Here is a 21,164-nt window from a genome sequence, read left to right as displayed (position 1 = left end):
TTATCGATCTCCCCGAAACCTACTAGGTTCATCGCGTGCAGAGGGGTTGGAATCTTCTCGACACGCTGGCATGACCATGCCCGCTCATCATCGAGATGTCTGAACGACGAAAACTAGTAATAGTACGTCCTCGTTCGCTTTTCGCTTGACGATGTTGTCGTGAAAGTGCTGGAGGCTTCCATTGCTAACTTATTCCCAGGTTGGGGGTTCTCTAACTGGGCTGACAGTCGCAAACCTTTGCCAGAACGAATGCGATGTCATCCTATTGGAGCAAAATAATGCGCTCTACTCAGAAAAGCACAACGGCGGATTTTCGCTTGGACGCTGGGGCCGAAAGATATTCGAAGAATACATCCCTGCGCCTGATTTGCTTGAACGCTCTATACGCGGTGAACAGCTCTTAATATTCTCCCCAGACAACGATGAGATGGTGCCTGTGCCAGAAGAGCATCGTGTTGTGATGACTACTTGGCTCGATTTGTACCAGGTTCTACTGCGAGATGTTGTTGTAGAGTCCGAGAAAAACTGGAAAACAGCGAGCGAAGCACGTCCAACGCTCCGCATAGACGCAAATGTGGAAGACGCACAGTATGAAGATGGCAGGTGGACTATCACATATCGCTTGACAGCCACCAATCGTGTCGAGACAGAGACTGCCGACATGCTCGTCGCCGCAGACGGTGCCCAATCTACCATACGAAGGCTCACGTCACCAGGTGTGGTGCCCAGCTACGAGCAGGTCGTGGCATGGCGCGGCCGAGTGCCAGCCGATGTTTCTGTCGATGAAGAAAAGGAGATTGATGAACGAATCAAGAAAGGCCTGCTTGTCTGGTACAAGATGCACGGGTCTCAATATATCATCCTGTGGGTTTTCTACCTCAATCATTTCGATACTTGTGTTCTGACTGCTATCAGGTATGGTGTGCCAGGCTTTGGCAATGCCGATGACAACGATGATACGGTGATCGAATGGTGCTGGTATCATCCGTACGAGCAGGATACCGACCGAGACCTTGAAAATGTCATGACTACGTTCATAGACCGAGGGCGGCTTGTCAAAGGACGTGCAGAGAAATGGAAGGATTATCTTAACGCCGCCAAGAACAGCTTTCCAAAATCCATCTGGGAGATGCTCTCAAAGTGTGAGACCCCTTGGATTACCAAAGTAATTGCTGCCCCTCTGACCATGAGACCGATCTCCGTCGATGAGCTCGATGAAGACAACGACGACGAAGAGACCGATGACGAAAGCTGGGATCAGGGTGGCGACACATCCGCTTCGTCACCACAATTAAAAAGGCTTTGGTTTGCTGGTGAAGCCTATGCTCCACTCCCGCCTTTCCTGGGTTCGACTTTTGAGCCTGGTGCCGAGCATGCTGTGGCCATTCTGAACCTCATCCAAGGTAAGAGCGATGAGAGAGAACTTCGGAGCTGGCAAAGTGGGGGTACAGCACAGAGGCTATGGTCGAGTAAAATGGCTGGCTGGGAGGGGATGGGTCTGCCAGACACCGAGATCTGACGTCAGGAATCTTGTGCGCAACCCTTGGAATGCGCAATCAATTTGAATACGTTCCTAGATCTTGCAGAGGCTGCACCTCATGACCAATTACAAATCCAGTTCATCTCATTGTCGCATATTTGGTTACCGTTAGCCTTTTCCTCTTCTACCAGAGTAATAAGCTCTGGTATAGTATCTGCGTTCCACAAGTCATCACTAATCGGGGCAGAAAACTGCAGATTGTGCGACGAGAGCCGGTCCTGAGATTCGTCTTTACTCGGCACCTGCGTTTCACAATATATTGTCCACACGTGATACAAAGTCAGCGCGAACCGTTTCAATTCCTCAATACCGATCCAGATATGAGGAGCAATTTGAGGAGTCAAAGCTGATTGCTGGTACTGCTCAAGCATACTTGGATAGCTGAACATGCCTCTCTTCAGACTGCTGTTCACGAGAGCCACCAAGATCTCGTAATCGGGCGCAGGAAACTCCAATACCGCACTCGAGATCTGTTTCCAGGCTGTCAAGGGAAGTATGATGTTCAAGAGAATCGCTTGATAAGTAGCTATGGGCCAAGTCTTTGCCTCATTGGTTGCATCGGATTGAGAAGTATCCCATGCGCACTAAAGCAATTCATTAGCGATAATGGGCAAAAAGTAAGGGCATTATACATACGCGTTGACGCTGGATAGATGCCATCAGCGTTTGGTGCATCTCAATTGCTGTCTTCTTTGCACCTTTTTTGTTACTGAACCATAGGCCTGTCATTACCACCGAATGAACCAGTACTTGTGATTCCCTTTTCGGACGAAAACTCGACTTATGAAGGAACGACCATGTTGGGTGGAATTCGGTGAAGTATAAGGCCATGTATTTATCAAGCTCGGACATTTCCTGATCCAGGTTGAGGGGCGCGATTTGGGTGGGGGTCGAGTTTGTCTGTAGCGTTTGCTGTGATTGATCAGATGTAGCGGAAGTGCCATAAGAACATGACAGCTCTCGTTGCAAGCATGAATGACATGGTGTACCCATGCTACATTGTATTTTTCGAGCCTTGCAGTGGTCGCAAGCCCGAAGCGCTCGGGATCGGAACGACTCCTTGCCCTCGTGGTGTCGTGAAATATGACGAACTAAAGTGTCGCTGGAATCTCTAGGCGTTAATGCTACACAAAAGAATATAAAGCAAGAACACGTACCTTCGACCAACCACAGTCGTACAGTATGGGCATTTAAATTCCTTTGGTTTAAGATGCTTCTTCAAGTGGCGATTAAGATGCTCTCGCCGCTGGTAACTCGAAGTGCATTCAGGCCACGAACATTGGAACAGGGCAATATCAGGGTTTGAGGCCATCTCGTTGCTTTGGGTTGAATGTCTTGATGTTGAAAGATGCAGGGGAATGTGCAAGATGCAAAGACACATAGATCGAATGGCTGGATGACAAACACTCTTGTAGCTGTATCTAGCCTAGCGGCGGACCGGTCTCGGCTGCCGTGTGCCCGAGATGTTCTCTCCGAGCACCGATTAAGGGGATCTGAGCCTTGCAAGAACCCTAAAAACAGCGGGAAGTCAGCCCTGATATCGATGATTTGATTCCACGAAACCAACAGCTCATGTTTCTAATTGACTAGTCACGATGCCAACACACGACTTAACGCAGAAAAAGCCATCAGACGACTGAGGGAGAACCTGCTGCACACAACAACTACACTTGCTGCGGTTGACAGAACGATTGCGACACCTGAGCTCTGACGCCCAGCGTAGCTAAGTCTATGCTATCCGCAGGCGACAGGAGTGAACGCCTGATTTGAAGCCGCGCCGATCTGTATAGAGCGCGCCATCAGCACACGGATGCCAGTCCATTGAAAGATCTCGAGGATCTCATCATCCACGAAACACTAGATATACCATGAGAAGAACAGCATACCCATGACCTTAGCTCCTTACGCAACTTTTGTCTTATCTTCCTAATTGAAGCATACAAGGATACTGGAACATGTCGCGCAGAAACAATATCCCCCAGCTGTGAAAGGACACAAGAGCAAATGTAATCTTACGGTTGAAGGCGTCACACTATGGGAATCAGGCTGTGCAACAGATTATCTGGATTGCGGCCAGGCTGAAAAGGTCTGGTGGAACGAAACTTCTGCACCGAGCAAAACGAAGAATCCAGTCGTGACAACTCTCTTGCTTCAATTGATCGGTGGCTATTGTCTTTGCCCCAACGCTTCGACAATGCGCCGAATACATTCAGTTACTAGTTCTTCTCGTTGAGTGAAGACCATGCGGAACCAGCCTGGCTCTTCTGCACCTACGGCGTCCCCGGGAACCAGGTATACCCTTTTCGCCCGCAACCTATCTTGGATTATTTGTGTGCTTTCTGGCCCAGAGTATACCCGCATCTCTTCCTCTCCCAAGGATGTCTTCTCGCGCACAAACTTGCCCAGATTGATCCATAGAAAGAAAGCGGCATTGGCACCAGGCATGTGCTCAATGCTATGCTCTCGAAGAGCACGAACAGTTTGTTCATATGCAGCCGAGAGACGCGCTTGGTTTGTCGCGATGTAGCTCTCGACAAATGACGAATCGGATAAAAGGTGCACAACAGCGTTTTCTGTGAGAGATGACGCCGAGGAGTATAGGCTGCATGTTCGCAATGCATTAAGAAAAGCTGGGTTCGACTGTGAGATGACGGCACCCAGCCTTATTCCATTTGCGCCAAAATCTTTTGACATACCCCACAGAACATGAACCAGCGAAGGATCAATGATGTCCTTGCCACTGATTGACAAAACGGATTCGAAACCGGCGCGTTCGTGAGCTATGTCGTCAACGGTATTCTTCCATATGGAAAGTGCGTAGATCTCGTCGCTGATAAGGTGAATCTGGTACTTCTGACACAGTCTCATCAGCCCAATGAGTGTATCTCTTGAATAGCATCTTCCGAGAGGATTATGTGGATGACACAACATGAGTGCTCGAACCGGCATACCCTGTTTGTTCGATCTCAGCAGCGCTTCTTCGTACTTTTCCACGCAGTCTGAGTTGCAGGGATCGACGTCACCGAATGCTACCGGAACAATTTGGACTCCTGTCCTCATACCTATATCTGGTAGGAATGCGCGATAGTATGGGCGTCCAAGCAAGATGCCCTCCCCGGGATTAGCGAGAGTCCAGGCGCAATGCTCGATCGCTGATGAAACTCCGTTCGTGATAAAGATGTTCTCAGGCTTTAGCTCCTGTGTCGAGCGAAAATGGGTGCTCAAGAATGACGCGATTGCAGCTTTGACCCGCTTAGACCCTTGTGGGCCGTCTCCGTAGGTGAGTCCTTGGGCTGTGTCATCCACTAGTCGTTTTGAGTTGAGAAAGTCCGATAGTTCGTTGTGCATCAGGCTGTTCTCTGCAAGACCGAGAGACACATAGCCTTCAGGATTCGTCTTTGGGTCCCACATATTCGTGATTATGTCCCATATTTCCTGCACGGGTATCAAACAAAAGAGCATGTTTCAGAAGATATGATACGCACGAAGTCTTTGGCTCCCGTTGTACTCGCATGGCTACCGCGTTCGGAGAGCTTCGAGGTCGACATAGCGCCTGGAGATCGTTTTGGAATGTTTGGTCTAATAAAGATGTGTGTCGAGAATGGAGTTCTAGTGATGACATTCCAGATGAATGAACAATGAAGTTGTTATAGTCAAAGTTCATAACTGGGTCATATCCGAGGTCGGCAAGCCGGTGGTGTGATTGGTTACCTAGGCACTGCCGTGACATCAACCAAGCAAGTCACGCCCTTCCAAGTCTGTTGACATCCCTGGATCTACATCCGCCGTTTCTAAAAGTAGCTATATCATCAACCCAAATTGTGCCCAGGTTCGTGATGGCGCAGTGACCTTCGACACTCGTGCATCTTACTAGCGCTCGCGATGCCAAGCAGTCCTGACTGCGTAGGTAGCGTCGGCATCCCACCCCGCCTGATCGGTGGCTCCACTTCTGCTCTCTAGCTCCGGCATCCCACCCAACCTGTTTCGTCACCTCAACATCTCCTGGGTTCAGCTTCGGCATCCCACAAGGCGTGTTCCGTGACTCAGAATCCGACTAGTTTTTCCGACTATGCGCACAACTTTCGCGAAGTGTTGTTGTTTGCAACTAATTGTGTTCTCGATCAGTGAGTGGCGCAGGGCAGGGACGAACGATGCTATTACAAAGGCTTCACGGCTCCAAAGACTTTGTGCCTTAGGAAGCGAGAGCTGGAAATTTGTATGGATTCTCGAATGATTGTATTCGGCCATATGGCAATACAGCACGACAAGTAAGTACACAAACGTCTTCCACTCTCATATGACGTCTGCGCCATGTATACCTTGTAAACGTCTAGTAGCTTGCCATCGGCCGCGGCGCTTCATCGCACAACACTGGAACCTCGCCTCTACTCTCGCTCTGCTCAGCCTTCTCAATCATCCTCCTGTAAGCCGGTCTGTGTGAGACATTTTCAAGCCATCTCTTAATACCGCTATAACCCAACAAAGGAAAAGGAGTAAACAGCCGCATAGTCGTGACGATAAAGACAGCATACACGTCTGCAGCGGTGAACTCCTCGCCTGCAAGCCATTTGTACTGCATCAGGCGCTGGTCCATCATCTCAAGTGAATTCGTTATTTTCTGCTTGAGGACTTGCAGAACAGGGTGGGTCTCTTCGACGCCAGCTTTAATGACATAGATAAGAGTCATTGTCGTGCTCTGAAACGTTCCGATACCCCAGTGGTACCAAAAGGCGTAGTCTGAGAAGTTCGGTACATTGCTCGAAGCCGAGAGCGCACCGTTGCCATACTGGCCCATAAGGTAGTCCATGATGGCACCAGACTCCGAGATGGTGACGTCGCCATCTTGGATCACGGGTGCTGTACCGGTAGGATGACTGAGGATTAAGTTAGCGTCTACAAGATTGCTGAGCCTCCAAAAGGCGAGGAAAGTGACGTGTTACATTGCTTTGAGATCCGAGGGCGCTCCTAAGCTAGCACGCTCCCGCTGATAGATCTTCAGCTCATAGTCGATGCCGAGTTCCTCGCAGAGCCAAACAATCCGTTCAGATTGTGAGCGTTGGAGGTGATGCACCGTCAGAACCATGTTGAGATGTTTGACGTGAATGGTGATGGAGTCAAAATATTGCTTAACAAGACAGCAAACAACGAAATCAAAAACTGCAAGGTTATATAAAGCCTTATACCGGTGGGATGCCGTCGGATCGGTGCCTACGCGTCTTGAGCCCGAGTTATATGCGTTCTCGGAGAGGTGACAGATGCCGGCAAGCCCAGATCAACGGATGGATAGGTTCCGAACGAATGCCAACTTGAATTAACGAGCAGCGGCATCCCACCAGTCTCTCACCCCAAGAACTGGTTGTACACAAGGCTAGATAGCTCCGTGGAATTAGCACAAGATGAGCTACATATTTGAGTCTATTAATTTGATTGACGTGCTGGTGATAAGACGCAGGCACAACGCTGTTGAGTTACACTGTATTGTATCGCAGTAGAAGTGTGTTCCCAAACACTCACTTAGCTTCACTGTATGCAGCTGTATATATACTCATTTGGAAGTTTCATTAATTGCAACCAAAGCCATGAATCTCATGTAGTTTTAGAGAGCCACTATGGAGCTCTCAGCTCTGGGTAGTTGCCGTGAAGCTCGACGTTGAAAGAAGAGTGTGGTTTCGCTAGAGGTAACCGTAGTTGATAGTAGGCAACCAGGGTTTTGAACCATGGAATTCGAATCCCAGAAAATATTTGAACATAGACTGCTCAAATACTCTTCTCTCAAATTCCACACTCCAATATCTCGAGCATCATCGTCATACTCATCCTTACCATCTTCAACATGCAGAAAGTCATCACATGCGACCGTATCACATGCATAGAGCGCCCGGTTATGGAGGGCCTCACAGTCGGCTCGACGACGACGACGACGACGACGACGACGACAACCACAGCCACCACGCCGACAGCCGCCCATCGATACAGCAAGGATCAAGTCAGGCTCAGTGTGGACCGCCTCAAGAGTGACCTCAATTACCAGGTACAAGCTCGCATACAGCCAGTCAGCCTGTCTAAGTTGAGCCCAGAAGAGCTTAAGAGCAAGTTCAGTAAGGAACCGTTCAAACTCAAACTTCTCCTTGTCAGCACCATCCTCATGCTAGCCAGGATAGACATGAGTCCAGAAGAGGAAGCCTTTGCTCGTACCCAGGATACAAGAGTGCAGCGGTTGCACGACATGTACATGGCTCGTGGCGCAAGGACTGATGAGCAGAACAAATACTTCAAGGACGTCGTCCGTGATGGTCTATTTGACGGCTGGCTGAACTTCATCTGTGCTGTCATCCGAGTTCTGGAATAGGTACAACAGGAAGCAGTCGCAGATGCTGATGGGGCGGTGGACGATCGATTCGGCAACTCAAACGGCTCGGAAGATGACAACGAAGGACTCTGGTGGGCGCGCAACTGATCTGGTTGCCTTGGAGGCTTGGACGATAGAACCGCTGCTGAGCCATGGGTATTCGTAGCTGCTCAGTGGCAATAGTAATCGTGATCGTAATCGTAATCGTGATGGCACCGGTGCTTTGTGACGAAGTAATTGCTGTGATGCGCGCGATGATGCTGCTGCTGCTGCTCGATCTCTGGGTAGTGTCAGCAATGGCCATGACAATGAGTACATCCCGTCGCAGTGCAAGGCAGCTTGTTGTGCGGGAGCGAAAAGAAACGTTTGAGTACGCTGGATTCAGGCTCGGCTGTTTGAAATTTCCTTGATAACACAATATGATATCATGCGATAACGCGATAACGCGATAACACGTGATATGGAAACACTGTAGGCCCCGTCCCTGAGGCCCGGGGGAAACATATTTGAGTCTACATCACATTAGGTATCATTACAAGATGCGTGTTTGTCAAAAGCTGCATCCACGACCGAGAAAACTTTGAGTGTAAGGGAGTATTGCGACTATAGAAGGTAGAGTCTTCATATCGACGCATCAAACGATGCGCATCTCCAAAACTTCTACATGATTTGGTCATTAGACAATTAGGTCTCACGCAGAATCTATTTGAAAAGCTAGCTGTAGACCACACGAGCTCGATTACGACAGTGCGATCCTGTCTTTTCGATTTTTTTCTGTCAACTCCACACTACTTAGTGATACTCCCGCAAGACGTCTGCCGTTGCTGTTTCAAACGCTTTGCTCGGACAGGATTTCCCTAATGTAGTCTTCGAAGGATCTCGTCTTTATGTCTAGATAGAGGTTATTCCCATCGACATAGCCCAAGTACTTGGCATGATCATCAGTGTTCTCGCTGCGAATTTCCCACGAGTACCAACACCGATGAACAACCTTCTGGGGAAATTTGTCGTTGCTCAGGTCGCGAGAATCTCCACACTTGTTGATGCTCTCAAGAAGTTCGTCTCCGGAGATCTTGACACAGATGTATTGGCAGGATTCTTAGTGGAAGAGGACGGGCAAAAAGGTACGGTGCTTATATAACGGCGCGAGATCTTCTCGTTGCTAATCTTCTCTAGAAGACCATAGATCTTTGTCACAGTGGTCATCTCAGAATACACGAAGACCTGCTGATTCAAAGTCCGAGGGTCAGCGATAATGCGAGCGACGAATTTTCCAATGTCGCGATTGTCAGTAAATGATGATGACACGTTGCCGTCTCCAGGAATGCGTATATCCAAGCCACTGTGAGCATAATCGATACGCACAGAGGGCAAATTTGGCAGACTGAACTGGAACCACCAGCCGACATCAATGATGGTATAAGGCAGATTGCCTACTTTGCCCCTAAGATCCACTAGCCCCTTGGGTGTTGCTACGGGAGCAAAGAAGCAAGGCACGAAACGCTTGACTCCTGTTACCTTGACAGCATTCGTGGGAGAAATTTGCCTCATCGTGGCGGGAATGCTGATAGCGGCGATGACTACATCTTGGCCTTGTAGCTGCTGACCTAGTTTGCCTTCAGAAGCGTCCAAGTCGGCCGCTTAGATGGTGATGCCTTTTATCTTGAGATCGACCACATCGGGCTTCTCGAGTGAGGAAGGTCATACTAGAGCCGTGGTTTCCTAAGAGTTACTAGATTAGGCCTGTGTGCCGTGGAATAAAGAGCGAGATTCTTCTGAGAAATCTAACATACAAACTTGATTTCTGTCAAGGACAGTAGGCCATCCACGATTGATCGGCCTGTAGTGCCGCTGGCACCAAGAATAGCGACCTTCATGTTTGAAAGTATATGAACACTTGACTGTAAGGATGGGTAATGTAGCCATTGCGTAGGACATGAACATATTTATACCGGTAACAGGAGGAGATTCAGAAATTAACGCTGCTTTGATAGTCAGTATATTGCGTATTACCAAGCTCGATGAGCGCAAGACGCAGATGTCTGACGAAGACGATGACTAACAGCTCCTGATGAGCACCGGTATTCCACCAACGCTAAACCCGTCAAATATGGCAGCGAAGGGTGCTAGCATCTCGTAAGGTATTATGTACTCCGTGTTAAAAATATACCACGCAGATGTCGCTAGGAACTAAACTTCGTTTGTGGACCTTATGGTGCCTGGTGCATCATCAAGCATATTGATTTGCATTACGATCCCTAATTTACTTATGCCTCCTTGATCAACTTTCGTGTCGCACTCTCCATCCAGAGCTTTGTATACAACCTATGTAGCCACTGGATGGCGCCAGGCTGCGGTTGGTTGTTCTTACCATCTGGAGTTGTGTCTACGAAAACAGACTTGAGGTGGAAGGTAGCGATCTGCGCTTCGTCGTCTTTCGAGACCTCCATTGAGAACAGGCCGTCTGAAGGTCGGTGGTCGGCAACGAGTGGTGAATCTCCGCATCGCACAATTACCTGGAAAACACGCCGAGTCAGTTGAATTCTCACATAGGAAAAGAATTGCGCAAACTCACCTTGTCATCTGTATGTTCCACAACCTCGAAATGATCAACAATGGCAGTGCCGACCTTGTAATCGTCCCTCTCCAGCTGCTTCACATCCCAAAGCTGCTTATCCCTGCCCTCCATCGCACGGTACTTCCTCTCCAAAAATCTTCTTTGCACCCTGAATGCAACACCGCTCCAGATGCCCCTACAGAAATCCGTTGCCAATGCCGGTTGATCGACAGATATCCTGCCCCCACTACCCTTTACCCAGTACTTCTCCGGCAGCTTGCCATACGGAACCTCTTTTATGGCATGATCTATGCACACGGGTGGGTTTCCGTTGGGGTTGTGCGCGCGGAAGACGCTGGTGGTGAGGTCAGGCGATGAGGTGTCGTAAGGGACGAATTTGGTGTTGCGCGTGTAGAAGGAGGATACCGAGTAGGCGAGGAGGGCATTGGCACCTAGACCGCCGGTTATGCCCACGAGGATGCCGAAGAAGCGTTTTGGGCCTGATAGACGTTTTATTTGCGGAGGAGGCGAGATTGTGTTCATGGTGGCGGTGGGTGAAGCACCAGGCCGTAAGGGAGGAATTGGTGATCAGGGCCCTGTGTAGGGTGAAGGAGACGGGGACAGCTCAGGCAACGAGGGGTGTCGCGTGGGATGTGCCAAGGTCGGAGGATTTGGTGTTGCGGAGCTTGGGCCTTCGGTTCGCGGCTTGCATGCATTTGGGATACCGAAGGCTTGTCGGCAAATGCTCCCTCGCTCAAACACCGACGTCGAAATCCCCCGAGGTTGTTGCTCCAGAGCCACTGCAATAATTTGTCCAACTTTGTACACGATTACATTAATATCTACTACAGCTCTACTAGTGCAAATGCGCAAGTGCGATGCCAGAGTACGCGCTATCTGTCTCATAAACCTTCTTCTTGTTACCTCCGTCCATATCGAATCTGTACACCGTACCACCCAGATCCGTCAAATAAACATGTCGGTTGACGGCGTCGATCTTCAGTCCAATTGGTTCGTGGAAATGTCTCGCTAGCGTTGTGACACCTCTCTCCTCCTTCGTTCCAGCCTCTGCGCCTGCTTCGCTACCTACATACGCCTTGTTCAACGTGTTACCAAGCGGGTATTCGCCGCGATCTGTCCAGTACAGTGTTTGGCTTTCAGGCTCGAACTCCAGGTCAATAGGCTCAGGAAGGCTATCAAAAAGCAACTCTATATCCGAACGGGAGGATGCTGTCTCGCCATTTGGCATCTGCATGTTTGCGCGGAAGATGCGGCCTTTGCCACCCTTCGACGGACCCTTCTGCGACCAGTAGAACTTTCCTGCCTGAGGGTCGATAGCGATACCAACACACCACTTTGTCTGGTCCTCGCCGGCCGCCGAGTTGGCATCGCCTGTTTGCACGATAATCTCGTGATTGCTGCCGTCAAAGTCACATCGGTGGACTCGGAGACCCTCACGGTCACAGATGTACAACTTCTTGTTGTCATGGTCGATCTTGAGCTGCTTGGGTGTGTGTATCTGACCTTCCGGAATGACAGGTCGAACATCAGAGCCGTCGAGGTTCGCGGACATGACACTGCCGTTGTTCTTGGATGGAGAGGCACCCATGTTCGTCCAGAAAATGCGGCCAGCAGAGATGGATACATCGATACCATCCGGCATAGCTTGACCGCCAACGATCTCGCGCACGTTACTTCCGTCTGCTGAAGCTGTCATGATCTTGCCAGATGTAACAACCTTTTGCAGATCAGTGACATTGCCTCCAATGCCGATGTCTAGGAAGTACAGTCTAGGTGCTGCAAGGTTGTCGTGATGGCCACTCTCATCCTTGGAGCTGCGAGTAGTCTCGCCTGCCGGGTACAAACCACCCTTTCCAGACTTTGCACCTAGCTTGCCCTTCTCGACAAAATTCTTTTGAACCCAGTCGCGCGCTGTTGGATCGCCTCCGCGCTCCTGAACATAGTTGTTTTCGATGAATGCAACTGTGTCCAACCCTACCGCGTCCATCATCCCGCAAGGTCCAACCGGGTTATTCTTGAACATGGTCAGGAACAGTCTGTCAATCTCTTCCGGCTCCGAAACGCCTTCTGCCATGATAAGCAAACTCTCCCTCTTGATGGCAGCCCACAGTCGGTTGAAGATGAAGCCAGTCGATTCCTTGCGCGCAATAGCCGGCTGCATACCCGCATCGTTGAGCTTGCTCTGCAAGAAAGGCAGAATATCCCCATGTGTCTCGCCGCAGGTCATGAGCTCGACAACGTTGTTACCTGGTGGCATATAGTAGTGCATATTACACACTCGATGCCGATTACCCGCATCCACCTTGTCAAGCATAAATCGTGACTTGTAAGATGACGAGTTGGAAGCGAGAATACAATCCTTCGGTGCTTGCTGCTGAAGCTGGCCCATGATGTCAATCTTTAACGGAAGCTTCTCTGGTAACGCTTCAACCACTAACCACGCATCCTTGACCGCCTCTTTGATGTCTTTGACGGTAGTAAAGTTGCTTCGTTTCCTGGAGTTCTCGGTAAGTTTCGAGAACTCGTTCATATGGTGTTCGAGGTAGTGTGTTGCAGCGTTTCTCTGCTCGTCGCTAAGATCGCATAAAACAACTTCGTAGCCAGCAGCAACCCACGAAGCAGCAATTCGTCGACCCAAGACTCCTCCACCCAACACAGCGATTGGTCTTGATGATGTGTCTGGTGCCGTCCATTGTGGTTGGGTATTGCTAGACACAGATCGTATTTGCGTGTTCGACATGGTAGAGTAAGGTAAAGGCGTTGAGCGGGTGTGAAAAGATGACTTGTTCATTGTCAAACTTGGTGTCCGAGTTGTTATACGCGTCCCCAAACACCGCGACGTCGCATAGCTCACAGGAGGCTCGGCCGAGATTCTCCGAACGCCCTTCGGTAGTCGTCGTACGCATAGAGACATGGTCGCTAAAGGCGTGTTTCTGGTTTAGGTAATGACTCTTGCTGTTGGGGTGTTGCTGGTTCTGTAACTACGAAGCGCATCTAGATGCATGATGTATATACTTGGTAGCCACTAATGCTTCATGTAGGTGTTACGTCACTGCTCAACAACTGTAGACATCCGTGCAGTGCCGATCTAGCCTAGACGTCATTCTGACTGTGCTTTTTTGTCGTGCGAGATGTGCTCGGAAGTTGAAAGTACGCACAGCTTGTTGGGTAGAAAGGTGTCGGCCGAGGTATTGCTGGGTCTGGATAACTTTTGAAAAGAGCAAACTTCAAAAATACTGCGAGCATCGTGAACATCGGAGACTTTACAGACGCACGTGAGGGATGGAAACTGAATTCATCAGTTGATGGAATAGTCAACTTTGGCAGCTTCAATGCCTACGAAAGATTATGGAAAGATATCTAAAACAAGTCCTGAATAGTGCCCAGTCTACGACAACTCCACCAGTAATACCACTGCCGCCACCCCTGCAGACCCTAGAATCCATTGTCGAATGAAACTCAAACGAAAAGATCACTGGAAAGTGAAAATCTCATCCTGCGGCTTGGAGATCTTGCCAGGTGCCTTAAAGCCGCGTTCTTGCAGATAGTTGATCATGGAATCCATCATAGGATCCGGCCCGCAAACAAGAACCTTGGAGTCCATACCAGCTGGTGCAGGGAGACGCTCCTCAATCATCTTCTTACTAATCCGACCCTTTTCTCCTTTCCAGCTCTCCGATGGGTTGCTCAAAACGTAGTGAACCTTGAACTGGTCGTGCTTCTCGGCGAACTTGTCAAGTTCATCCTTGAGCAAAATGTCGGCTTCAGTCTTGTTGGCGTATAGTAAGGTCGTCTTGGTGTTGTCGCGGGGGTCTTCACAGATGCGGCGGATGAGCTGGAACATGGGTGTGATACCAGTGCCACCAGCGATCATTCCAAGTTCCTTTACAAGATTCTTGTGGTACTTCATCTCGCCCTTTGGTCCTCGAATCTCGACAGTGTCGCCAATGTTCAGTTTGCTCAAATAGGGTGTCAATTTGCCGCCCTCGTAAACCTTGATGGTGAGTTCCAGGCGGCCGCGGTCTTTGTTGCTGGATGTTGGCGTGTATGATCGTGCAAACTGCTTTCCATCTATTTCGTGCCTGATTGCGATGTGCTGGCCAGTGGGTAAACCAAGAACAGAGTTTTCATTGGGCAGGCCAAAGACAAAGCGGATAGTGTCGTGAGAAATGTTGAACTTGTCGATCAATGGAAAGGGCTGGTAAACACGAGCGTTGAGAACACCAAGGTTGATGTCCTTCTTCCTCGATGGTTTTGACGAAGTTGACTTGGCTTTGAAATGTGCTGGGTAGGATTGGAAGTCCTTGTGCGCGACGTCGAAGCTCTTCGTTGCCCATAGACTGGCATATCCAGCCAAAGCCATGCTGGCAAGAGAAGAGACAGCGAATCCCTTCCAGAACCCAGCGCTCTGGAATCGGTGCAGGAGCGGAGAAAATCTTCGACCGGCTACGATGGAGAGTACGACAGATGCGAGACCAAAGCCGAGCGCTGAAAGATGGAAGCGATACGACTTTGGCACAGGCAGATTGTTCACAACATGAACTCTGCTGGGAATAATGGTGGGCATTTTCGCGGCTTCATGGTCGGTCCAGTCCTCGTCTGCGATACGTCCAATGCGGAAGTTTTCGAGAATTTCTCTGGCGTCTGTGGAGTGACCGATATCCTCGTATGCGGTAGTCGCATCTGTGCCAGCGTTTTCGAGCAGGAACTCCTTACCACCAGGATGGTCTTCTTGGTAGTCTGTTACATCGTAGACGTGATTCCACAAGGTGACCCAAAGGTCAGTCTTGCTGGTATGCTTCGCTACCTCCTGAAGAGTGTATACACCGTCGGCCATGGTGTTGTGTGAATTGAATGAGATGGATGCGTTCAGTCACTAAGGGGGCGCTGAGAAGGTCAATGGCAACGGTGAAAGCCTTTGGCCAAGACCCTTCATCGTCGCCATAGCTTCATGCAGCAAACGTGCAACGGCCATACCGATCCACTACGTAGGCGCGACCGAGGTGTCGGACATGAGCAGTATCAAGATCTGTTGATGCGCCATGACAAATGACAGCGCTATTACAGCGACTACCACGAAGTGTCCGATGTTAGTGGAGCCAAGCCCCCACTTACCTCGGCACTTTGTGAGCTTAAACCAATCAAGCCTCCGCTGATAATCGGAGCTGCGACAAGGCGACTGGCTTCTTCCAAGCCTTACGCGCAATGATATCGCTGAAACGGTACCACAACAAAATTTCGATCAACGCTCGGCCGGGCTATTCGCACGACGTGCATTTTTTGCTTTACATTGGCGCGCATTGGGCCCCTCGGCGATTTTCGTACGACCACGCCTGCGCCAGTTGCTGGTCAGTGGCGATGCGTCATATTTGCACCCTAGGCACAGCGCCTGCAGATGCTGGGTTGTTGCGAAAAGGGTATACGTAGTTTGATGTGCTTTCATTTAGTCTTGTTGTAGTCCTGTTGACTGTGCGACATCTTCAAACTTCACTGCATCGCAATTATGACTATCAAAAGTTTTTACCTTGTTGGGCAAGACAAAAATGTCTTTCGCCAGGACATTCACATCGATCAGTATCATGACTTTGAAGCGCTGCAAGTCGCTGTAGCCGAGCAATACAACATCATCCAATCTACAGGTAGGCACACTCACCATTGAGCCGGACTCAACCTTACATTCCACCAGGTATCGCGCTGCAAGATTCCAAGGGAGATGATCTCCCAGACCTGGACGCTGTGTTGGACTGCGATGAAGAGATTGGCATTACTGTTGATGGTCAAGCCATTCGGGATCCCGCAGGCCCAGAGGGTCTTCCTTTCGTTGGAAGCTACTACGAGGTCTTCCCCGATCACCTTGTGAGTCGAATCTAACAAGACTGCGAACACCCATTAACATCTTTCAGGGGAACCATGCACGTCTTTTCCAAAAGTATGGATCATTGATCAAGTACGAGACGATGGGCAAGCAGAATTACTTGACCAATGACCCTGCTATCGCGACCGTGGCTTTCCAAGAGTCTGCGTTCTTCAGCAAGCACATTACTCCTGAGCATCCTTTGGCCGGTATCAAGGATAACAGAGCACTGTTTATTTGCGATACTGACACCGATGCATGGAGGCAAGCGCACAAGTTCATCCCGCCTTCCATGGCACCAAAGGCAATTAGACATTACACACCCTTGATGGAGGCCTCAGTAAAAGACTCGTTCAAGGTTTTCGACAAGCTTGATGAAGAAGGCGAAGCTTGGAATGTGTACCAATACATGTTGAAGCTTGCGTCTCAAACAGTCTTCAAGTTCGCGCTGGGATATGACGCCCATCATTTCGATAACCCAGACTCACCGCTGAGCGAGCTGGTCATCTTGATCGCTCAGTCACTCTCTTTGAACAAGAAGGTTGCCTCAAGAGGTGCTTGGTATGCGAAGCTCAGCGCTATTCCGTTCACAGCTGCGTATGACTTGGACAAGATTCGGTACAGGCTATGGACCATCCTCAACCAAGCGATCGATCAAGCACCAAAAGGAAGCAGCGAAGAAGATCTACCTTTGCATTCCGCAGCTCTAGGAGCCAGCTGTGTAGTTGACTACCTGAAGCGCGCCACCGATGACAACGGCAACAAGCTACCCCGAGAGCTTGTCATCCCCAATATGCTTCCCATTTCTGGTGCCGGCTTCACCACAACCTCGTCACTTCTATCATGGCTACTCTACTCCCTTTGTGTTTACGAGGGCAACCAAGACCGCCTTCTTCAAGAACTCGTCGACGCTGGCGTAAATGAGAACACAAAATGGACTCCAGAGCTCTCCGACGGCCTGACCTTCCTTGACAAGTTCGTCAAAGAGACTCAACGTCTTCACAACCCCTCTTTCCAACCTGGACGCACAGCAAAGGTCGATTGTATCGTCCCTGGCGGCTACAAGCTGCCTGCAGGATCCGTCGTGATCTGCGCCCTACACGCCATCCACAACAACCCACAGATCTGGTCGAACCCTGACCGATTCGACCCTGACCGCTGGGGTACCGAAGAGGTTTCCAACCGACCAAAGAACTCATACATGCCCTTCGCCACTGGCCCGCGTAGTTGCATTGGTTTCAACTTTGCGCTTGGAGAGGTTAAGGTACTGTTGCCGGAGTTGGTGTACAGGTACGAGTTCTTCAAGGAGGGTGAGGAGGCGGTATCATATGACCCTGAGTTCCAGCTCATCAGGCCGATGAACTTTTACGTTAGAGCAAAGAGGAGGACAAGTTACCCTAAGCCGACTCCTGGCGCGAAGAAGATCGCCGTGGAGTATGCCGAGGGCGAAGAGAAGCCGCCAATTTAGGTGAAAGACTTTATTTAGAATTCTGTGCCGGGTTGACTGGCGGATAATACTATTAATTTTTCTTCACTGCTTCTTTTACAAGATGCTATCCGCATGAGAATATAGTGATCATCACAGTGCTACCGATTATAATTTGATTACGAGCTATAACGTAATCATGGTTTGATCAATTCGATATGCCAGATATTCCATTGGCGTCATGGCCATCTCAGTCATCATATACAAACTATCAACTTCTGAACAACATCAGTCCAGCCTCCTCAGCATCGACACCAGCCTCCTCCTCACTCTCCACGTCATCATTCTCTCCAAGCCCCAACCTTTGCCCGAACAAACTACTGAACAATTCATCCCTCTGCCTATCACCCCATTCGCCTCTCTCTTCGGGTGCCATGAAGTTCTGCAGCTTCTCCTGCACAGTGTATCGTAGCCTTCTGCCCTTGCTAGCCTTTGTATCAACAACCTTCTTCGTCTTGGCTTCGCGAGCAACCTGCCAGGGCGCTTGTACGACGAACTCGGCGGTTCCGTTCGCGTTGAGATCGGCTGAGCGTTGTTCGAGAAGCTCTTTGAGCATAAGACCATAGAAATCGGCGTCATCGTAGATTGCGGGGTCGGGCTGAACAGCTTTGCCAGAGGACTGGAGGGGCGCACAGGAACGTGGGGTTTGGGTACGGGTCACCAGGTGCGATGATGTCAGCTGGGAGTCGAGGACTTCCGTCAGGGTCTGTTGCGCGGATGCGTTGAGGCGTGCCTTGTTGTTCGTGACGGTTGTCGCTTTCGTCTTGTTTGACCAGCGTTCAAGGACGGCTTTGCGGTGCGGGAGGGTGGTCTTTTCGCTGTCTTGGATATTCGCCCAGATCTCAGATGACGGCGTCGTGGAATCGAATGCCGTGCGCTTCCGCTTCTGGCCTGTCCGCGACTCCTCCAGAGAAAGTCGGAGGTTCGTGAGATTGTTCAGAAGAGTTAGAGCAGCGGCCTCGGCTGCCTCAATGGGCGCATCTTGCGCAGTCTCCGTCTTGTAAGGCTCTGCAGCCATGGAGTTTGTGGAAATCAGCGCCTTTTGTAGTCGAATGCGCGAGTTAAGTAACGTGTCGAATGTCTTCCGCTGGGTCTTGACAGCTTCTCCCTTTGCTACGTCGTTCTGCGTACCGGCGGCAATTGTCGACGTGAACGACTTGTTCGCAGACATGAGATCGCGAATGGTAGACGCGTCAGGCTTGGCTTCGTCGCCGGACTTTTCGTCTTCCGAGTCTTCGGCTTCATTGGCATCGTCGTCACTTCCGCTCTCTTCTGCGCTTCCCATTTCCTCGTCTTCGTCGCTCATATCCTCGTCGAAGTCGCCGTTTGAGTCTTCCTCGGCGCTGTCGTCTTCGTCGCCAAGCTCTATTCCATTCATACCATCTTCAATCTCGTCGTCGCTCGCTTCACTGTCCTCATCATCGAAGCCTCTAGCGAACGGGTCATCGCTATCGCTGTCTTCGAGCGCTTTGCGATCCACCTTGCGCCCAGTGTATTCCGGACCGAGTGGTACCTCAACTGGCTTCCTCAGCTTACTCTTTCCGACAGAAGTGTAATGTTCGCGCCCGGCATTGTCATCTTCATTTTCTGAGAGGCTTGCATCGGAGCGCTCGTCTTCGCTGGAGCTCGGCGCAGGGTCAAGAAGCGACTCAGGGTCGAAATCTGTTGATCGTGTGAGTGTTATCCTGCATCGCATCCATCTGGAGCTCTTACCTCTAATCTTGGACTTTCCCATGGCGTATAGGTAATCTGTCGTGCGTGTTGCTGGCAGATCGTGTACGAAGAGAAAGTTCACTTTGCCCCACAAAAAAGTTCAATGCCATCGGCGTTTCATTTCACCGATGCGCGTCACCTCCGCGATCAACTCCGCAAACCCATCTTAATCACGACAGAATGTTGAAGCCACGATTGTTCTCGACATTACGCTGTCTCCAGCATGAGAACCCTCTCGTATGACTATTACCTCCATCGCATATGGCGCATTGGCTGATGTCATGCGCAGGGTCTTCCACGCTCAGGCGCGCCTCCGCAGATGCCTCGGATGCAGCGAGGATTGCCACAGAAGAGGAACATCAAAGATGTGAAGAAAGTGATCGCTGTTTCATCAGCAAAGGGCGGCGTTGGAAAGAGTACCATTGCCGGTATGCTCCGCCGTTGGAGACTTGGCCAACATGAGAAATCTAAAACTATCACGCAGTGAATCTGGCCTTGAGCTTCGCCCGCCGTGGTTACAAAGCTGGAATACTTGATACCGATATCTTTGGCCCGTCGATACCAACCTTACTCAACCTGTCCGGCGAACCGAGACTTTCAGCCAGTCAGTCCGTGAACCAGTCCATCGTACAAACCACCTCTAACGATTGGTCCAGACAATCAACTATTACCACTGTCTAACTATGGTCTCAAATCCATGTCCATGGGCTATCTTATTCCAGAATCATCACCAGTAGCATGGCGAGGCCTTATGGTAATGAAAGCCCTGCAGCAACTACTACACGAAGTAGAGTGGGGAGGCCTGGACGTCCTGGTCCTTGACATGCCCCCCGGCACAGGTGATGTCCAGCTCACCATCACCCAACAGCTTGTTTTAGATGGTGCGCTCATCGTATCCACACCCCAGGATCTGTCCCTGAAGGATGCAGTGAAAGGTGTCGAGCTCTTCCGCAAAGTCGATGTAAAGCTCCTGGGTCTTGTCTGCAATATGGCGGGCTTCAAATGCCCTGGTTGCGGCGACGTACATGAAGTATTTGGAAATATGAAGAAGATCAGAGCCATGTGCGGGAAATATGAATTGAACATGTTGGGCGAGATTCCGCTACATGCTAGCATCAGCGACGATGCTGATCGCGGGAAACCGACTGTGGTAGCAGAGCCGGACGGGGAGCGAGCAATGGCGTTTGGGAAGATTGCACAGGAAGTCGAGGGTCTCATCGGGCTGGGGCGTTAACCGTCTGACAATGAAAGTTGCTACTACAGAAATTCCGAGACTGTGACTATCTGACTCAATTCCTCTGCAAGTCCACTGTCGGTATTGGCATGTCTCGTTGTGAAAGGTAGATTTCTAGACAATTATGCCTCTCTGGATCTATCTTGGGGCCACCATTACGGAAATTGAGGTATCTGCATTGCCTGCGATGACGTACTTGCAGGACGCAACACGCTAATACGGGCGTGCACGATCGTCGCACGTACAGGCAATAGCCCTCACGACATCAGTCTTCCTTCCTTATGTCCGTCGAGATACAACGTTCACGCTCCACATGTGCAGCAGCTCCATTCAACAACGAAACCCTCCCTGCGCGAAGACACTGTGCTACTACTTGGGGCGCACGCAATCGTCTCACTATGCCGCGCTGT

General features: G+C 50.3%; 11 protein-coding genes across 11 annotated transcripts; 4 read left to right on the top strand and 7 right to left on the bottom strand.

Annotated features, from left to right (window-relative positions):
* Positions 1-95: 95 nt before the first annotated feature.
* J4E82_001704 (uncharacterized protein) lies at positions 96-1,519 on the top strand (the record flags this gene model as incomplete). Its single annotated transcript, XM_051728012.1, has 3 exons — positions 96-122; positions 200-864; positions 916-1,519. 3 exons carry the CDS (start codon positions 96-98, stop codon positions 1,517-1,519), a joined length of 1,296 nt encoding a protein of 431 aa, XP_051592367.1.
* A 2,187-nt stretch (positions 1,520-3,706) lies between these two features.
* On the bottom strand, positions 3,707-4,951 carry J4E82_001703 (uncharacterized protein; the record flags this gene model as incomplete). Its single annotated transcript, XM_051728011.1, has 1 exon — positions 3,707-4,951. The coding sequence occupies one exon, from the start codon at positions 4,949-4,951 to the stop codon at positions 3,707-3,709; it is 1,245 nt and encodes a 414-aa protein (XP_051592366.1).
* Positions 4,952-5,870: 919 nt separating this feature from the next.
* J4E82_001702 (uncharacterized protein) lies at positions 5,871-6,623 on the bottom strand (the record flags this gene model as incomplete). The annotated part of the gene is made up of 2 exons (XM_051728010.1): positions 5,871-6,414; positions 6,481-6,623. 2 exons carry the CDS (start codon positions 6,621-6,623, stop codon positions 5,871-5,873), a joined length of 687 nt encoding a protein of 228 aa, XP_051592365.1.
* A 750-nt stretch (positions 6,624-7,373) lies between these two features.
* J4E82_001701 (uncharacterized protein) lies at positions 7,374-7,889 on the top strand (the record flags this gene model as incomplete). The annotated part of the gene is made up of 1 exon (XM_051728009.1): positions 7,374-7,889. One exon carries the CDS (start codon positions 7,374-7,376, stop codon positions 7,887-7,889), a length of 516 nt encoding a protein of 171 aa, XP_051592364.1.
* Positions 7,890-8,718: 829 nt separating this feature from the next.
* On the bottom strand, positions 8,719-9,440 carry J4E82_001700 (uncharacterized protein; the record flags this gene model as incomplete). Its single annotated transcript, XM_051728008.1, has 2 exons — positions 8,719-8,961; positions 9,018-9,440. 2 exons carry the CDS (start codon positions 9,438-9,440, stop codon positions 8,719-8,721), a joined length of 666 nt encoding a protein of 221 aa, XP_051592363.1.
* A 716-nt stretch (positions 9,441-10,156) lies between these two features.
* On the bottom strand, positions 10,157-10,989 carry J4E82_001699 (uncharacterized protein; the record flags this gene model as incomplete). Its single annotated transcript, XM_051728007.1, has 2 exons — positions 10,157-10,405; positions 10,465-10,989. The coding sequence occupies 2 exons, from the start codon at positions 10,987-10,989 to the stop codon at positions 10,157-10,159; spliced, it is 774 nt and encodes a 257-aa protein (XP_051592362.1).
* A 313-nt stretch (positions 10,990-11,302) lies between these two features.
* Positions 11,303-12,997, bottom strand: J4E82_001698 (uncharacterized protein; the record flags this gene model as incomplete). Its single annotated transcript, XM_051728006.1, has 1 exon — positions 11,303-12,997. One exon carries the CDS (start codon positions 12,995-12,997, stop codon positions 11,303-11,305), a length of 1,695 nt encoding a protein of 564 aa, XP_051592361.1.
* A 942-nt stretch (positions 12,998-13,939) lies between these two features.
* J4E82_001697 (uncharacterized protein) lies at positions 13,940-15,304 on the bottom strand (the record flags this gene model as incomplete). Its single annotated transcript, XM_051728005.1, has 1 exon — positions 13,940-15,304. One exon carries the CDS (start codon positions 15,302-15,304, stop codon positions 13,940-13,942), a length of 1,365 nt encoding a protein of 454 aa, XP_051592360.1.
* A 666-nt stretch (positions 15,305-15,970) lies between these two features.
* Positions 15,971-17,789, top strand: J4E82_001696 (uncharacterized protein; the record flags this gene model as incomplete). Its single annotated transcript, XM_051728004.1, has 3 exons — positions 15,971-16,106; positions 16,154-16,323; positions 16,371-17,789. The coding sequence occupies 3 exons, from the start codon at positions 15,971-15,973 to the stop codon at positions 17,787-17,789; spliced, it is 1,725 nt and encodes a 574-aa protein (XP_051592359.1).
* A 229-nt stretch (positions 17,790-18,018) lies between these two features.
* J4E82_001695 (uncharacterized protein) lies at positions 18,019-19,542 on the bottom strand (the record flags this gene model as incomplete). The annotated part of the gene is made up of 2 exons (XM_051728003.1): positions 18,019-19,469; positions 19,521-19,542. The coding sequence occupies 2 exons, from the start codon at positions 19,540-19,542 to the stop codon at positions 18,019-18,021; spliced, it is 1,473 nt and encodes a 490-aa protein (XP_051592358.1).
* Positions 19,543-19,700: 158 nt separating this feature from the next.
* Positions 19,701-20,754, top strand: J4E82_001694 (uncharacterized protein; the record flags this gene model as incomplete). The annotated part of the gene is made up of 4 exons (XM_051728002.1): positions 19,701-19,757; positions 19,810-19,948; positions 20,005-20,124; positions 20,177-20,754. 4 exons carry the CDS (start codon positions 19,701-19,703, stop codon positions 20,752-20,754), a joined length of 894 nt encoding a protein of 297 aa, XP_051592357.1.
* Between the last annotated feature and the right edge of the window lie 410 nt (positions 20,755-21,164).

The sequence above is a fragment of the Alternaria postmessia genome (genome assembly GCF_024291825.1).
Source record: "Alternaria postmessia strain BMP 2775 chromosome Unknown scaffold_6, whole genome shotgun sequence".
Taxonomy (NCBI): domain Eukaryota; kingdom Fungi; phylum Ascomycota; class Dothideomycetes; order Pleosporales; family Pleosporaceae; genus Alternaria; species Alternaria postmessia.
This window is presented reverse-complemented; position numbering and strand designations above follow the sequence as displayed.